The following is a 3,892-nucleotide window of genomic DNA, read 5'->3' on the forward strand; positions in this document are numbered from 1 at the left end:
TTTGAGTAATATTATTTATTGTTATATTTAAACTTCAGGGTCTTCAGATTAAAAGCACTGTAAAAAATAAATAAATTAAAAAAATAAATAAAAAAATATATATACACATATACATATCATGGAGGTGTAGCTGGTACATTGAGCCTTAGAGTGTGATCATGTTGAGCAGGTTTTCGGTGAGCAGCAGACTGTCAGAGGGGGCGGGGTTGAAGCACAGCTTACATCTTCAGACCACCGACCTGACTTGCAGAAGGATGGTGCGGGTCAAGTGGGCAGGTAACGGTTAACTTCTCCGCAAGTGAAAGAAATACGTTAAACTACACAGAGCTAGGAAACGCAGGCAGAATTTCCTGAGCCCAAACAAGTTGCATTAACTGGGATTATTACTTGGCAGCGAGAGGAAAGAAATTAAAAAATATGTAGGAGCTGCGCGTATAAATCCACAAGATTCCTGTGAGGGGCAGATCGTCGGAGGGAGGATTGAACCAAAGTGCGACTTGAGGAGCAGCTTATTCATGCAAATTCATAAAATCATAGGCGTGCCTTTGGGCGATGGAGTCACAGCCGGAAAAACAAACCCCCTCCTGGATCATCAGCGACCTTCAAAGACTGTGATGCGCAGCGCTCGGACGCATTGACAGCGGCACCGGGGCAAATGTTTTAAAAGCTCAGAGAAAAGAGAAGAGAAAGTTAGGGCTTGTTTTTCTGCACGCTCGTGTTGACTGGCTGCACTTCTTCCTCAACACAACCACCAGCTCGACAGCTGCGCCACTGGACCTCAAACCACAGGCTTTACTGAGCGAACTGTAACGCACTGCCGCGACTATCACTGTTTGCCTTGGTTATTTCATAGTTGTTGTTTTTTTTTTTTTTTACATTTATATATATTTGTTTACAGTCAATACAGGCGATTTCAGATACTGAGATTCCTCATGCGGATGTAGTGGCCGCCCTACTTTATTGAATTTGTGCGTAAAGACGCCACCACTGATTTGTTCCTTTTCTGAGAAAAAACGATTTAATTTTTAATTTTTATTTAAATCGCGGTGGACTTTTCTCGCAGCACCATGTCAGAAGAGGACAGTAGCTCCACCACCAGCTATATGTCTGACACAGAAGGCAGCAACGTTAGCGTCCTCAACTGGGAGCAAGTGCAGCGGCTGGACGCCATCCTGACGGAGACCATCCCGATTCACGGCCGCGGAAACTTCCCCACTCTGGAGATGCAGCCGCGGCAGATCGTCAAAGTGGTGCGCAGTCGGATGGAGGAGAAACAGATCCACGTCCGGGACGTTCGGTTAAACGGCTCTGCAGCCAGCCACATTCTGCACGGGGACAGCGGACTGGGCTATAAGGACCTTGACCTAATATTTTGCGCAGATATGAAAGGTGAAAGTGATTTCCAGACTGTGAAGGACATAGTTTTGGACTGTCTCCTGGATTTTTTACCGGACTGTGTGAATAAAGAGAAAATTACCCCGTTAACGTTAAAGGTACATCCACCCCCAACTTCGTGCTTTTTTTCTGCTTCAGTTGTTTACTTTTAGATATGTGATAACATTTAATTGCATTTGTGCCAATTCGCCTTAATGACCATTATGTGTAGCTCAATGTGCAATTAGATTAGTTTAGTGATAGTAAAAAGTTGGTTTTCTGTAGTTAAGAGGATTGAGTTAACCCAATTTGAAGGGATCCTGAGCTCAGCCACCTAGATCCCATATCCAAGTACATTCTATGCTCTTTACTATTGGGGTCAATAGTATTAATAACACAAGATAGATAGATAGATATGAAGATAGATATGTAGATAGATAGATAGATAGATAGATAGATATAGAAAAGGGGTCATTAGATATAAAACCTAGTTGTATAATGAAAAATTAAGCATAAATGTGCAAATTAATTATTGTACCTTTAAGGCTGTCTACTTAACGTTTATGCTCTCTTTCTCTGTCCCTCTCTCTCCCCCTCTGCTTCATATTTATGCCTCACACACACACACACACACACACACACACACACACATAGGAGGCCTATGTGCAGAAGATGGTGAAGGTGTGTAATGACTCAGACCGCTGGAGCCTCATCTCCCTCTCCAACAACCGGGGGAAGAATGTGGAGCTGAAGTTTGTGGACTCTCTCCGGCGGCAGTTTGAGTTCAGTGTGGACTCCTTTCAGATCAAGCTGGACTCCCTGCTGCTGTTCTACGAGTGCTCAGAGAACCCCATGGCCGAGACCTTCCACCCTACCATCATGGGAGAGAGCGTATATGGGGACTTCGGCGAGGCCCTGGACCACCTACGTCACAAGATCATCTGCACCCGCAACCCGGAGGAGATCCGAGGCGGGGGTCTGCTGAAGTACTGTCACCTGCTGGTGAGGGGTTTCCGTGCTGCCTCTGAGTCAGAGATGAAGTCCCTGCAGCGCTACATGTGCTCACGGTTCTTCATTGACTTCCCTGACATCGGTGAGCAGCAGCGCAAGCTGGAGTCATACCTTCAAAACCACTTTGTGGGCCTGGAGGACCGCAAGTACGACTACCTGATGACCCTCCACGGGGTGGTCAACGAGAGTACAGTGTGTCTGATGGGACACGAGAGGCGGCAGACCTTAGGGCTGATAGCCATGCTGGCAGTGCGAGTGCTTGCCGAGCAGAACGTCATTCCCAACGTGGCTAATGTTACATGTTACTACCAACCTGCTCCTTATGTGGCAGATGGCAACTTCAGTAACTACTACATAGCACAGGTACAGCCGGTGTTTGCTTGCCAGCAGCCTGCGTACTCCACCTGGCTTCCCTGTAACTGAGACAGCCCTGAGGAGAGGAGGAGGGAGAGAGTGTGATTTGTTTAAACAGGATCAAGCAGCATATTCGCTGCCTCAAACCTGCCCAGTGTTTGACAGCTGACAGAAAAAGGAGTCATCTTTTTAATGTTTTGCATCAAAGCTTGTGTTTTTGTTCATACGTTGAGTATGAATGCTAAATAAAGAACAGTTGGCTTTCGATTCAAGTACGTATTTCAATGTGAATATCTCACATTTCTTGAAACACAGACATCACCTGATCCTACCCAGGCCAATTAGGTCTGGAAAGGACTATTTTGGGTAGCTCGGAAGTAATGGCTAAATGCAAATATGTGACAGCCTTTAATGCAAGCAGCAGAACTGTCATTGAGACTGATTGGATCTGTCGAGAACTGATTAGCCGGCAGGTTCCATCAGCAAAGCAAACGGCTGCATCAGTGTCCTGAAGTTGACAGCTACTCCAGCCCAGCTTTCAGGGGTGTCTTTCTCAGTGCCCACACACACACACACACACACACACACACACACACACACACACACACACATGCTCTGGGTGAAATCAGAGGTGTGTGCAGGGCTCCAAAACGAGCACCCAGAGTCTGCTTTATGTCAGATCATCTGAGGTGAGATGCTGTTAAATTAGTTTGGATAACAAACTGGTATCTCTGCCTTGCATTTGGATATAGTTATGGTTGTTTACAGACCAAAGATTTTTTTTGATTGTTTCTAACATTAAAACCCAATTTTGGTGGGGGGAAAAAAATTTAACAAAATATGAAGCTATGTCTATTTGTATATGTGAATATATGTGTGTTTATAAGTGCCTATTGCCTCTCGGCGGGCAGAGAAATCAGTGAGCAGGCCAAATGACTTTTGTGAATTAACCCCACTCTATTTATCGTCAGGCACACAAGACAATAGCACCCCAGAGGCTTGTGAATGTATACGTGAAATCATGCGCAGTCAGTGTTTGTGTTACGTTTGGATGCAAAAAAATAAATTAAAAAAAAAAAAAAAAAAAAAAAAAAAAGCACCATGCAGTAAAGTAGCAGTCAAATGTGCGATTGAGGGGTTGTTGCAAGATTCA

The 3,892-nt window shown here is 44.9% G+C and overlaps 1 protein-coding gene across 1 annotated transcript; it reads left to right on the top strand.

Annotated features, from left to right (window-relative positions):
- Positions 1 to 238: 238 nt before the first annotated feature.
- On the top strand, positions 239 to 3,834 carry tent5aa (terminal nucleotidyltransferase 5Aa). Its single transcript, XM_023410382.2, has 2 exons — positions 239 to 1,493; positions 2,029 to 3,834. Exons 1-2 carry the CDS (start codon positions 1,068 to 1,070, stop codon positions 2,806 to 2,808), a joined length of 1,206 nt encoding a protein of 401 aa, XP_023266150.1. The 5' UTR covers positions 239 to 1,067; the 3' UTR covers positions 2,809 to 3,834.
- Positions 3,835 to 3,892: the final 58 nt, after the last annotated feature.

The sequence above is a fragment of the Seriola lalandi genome, unplaced genomic scaffold (assembly GCF_002814215.2).
Source record: "Seriola lalandi dorsalis isolate HSWRI2012SDOR001 ecotype SW California unplaced genomic scaffold, Sedor1 jcf7180002054425, whole genome shotgun sequence".
NCBI classification, from domain to species: domain Eukaryota; kingdom Metazoa; phylum Chordata; class Actinopteri; order Carangiformes; family Carangidae; genus Seriola; species Seriola lalandi.

What these genes read in the sequence shown, in the direction of transcription:
- tent5aa (XM_023410382.2), top strand. Translation starts at nt 1,068, where the DNA reads ATGTCAGAAGAGGACAGTAGCTCCACCACCAGCTATATGTCTGACACA. An exon ending in TTACCCCGTTAACGTTAAAG is followed by an intron (nt 1,494 to 2,028) that starts GTACATCCACCC and finishes ACACACACATAG; the next exon opens with GAGGCCTATGTGCAGAAGAT.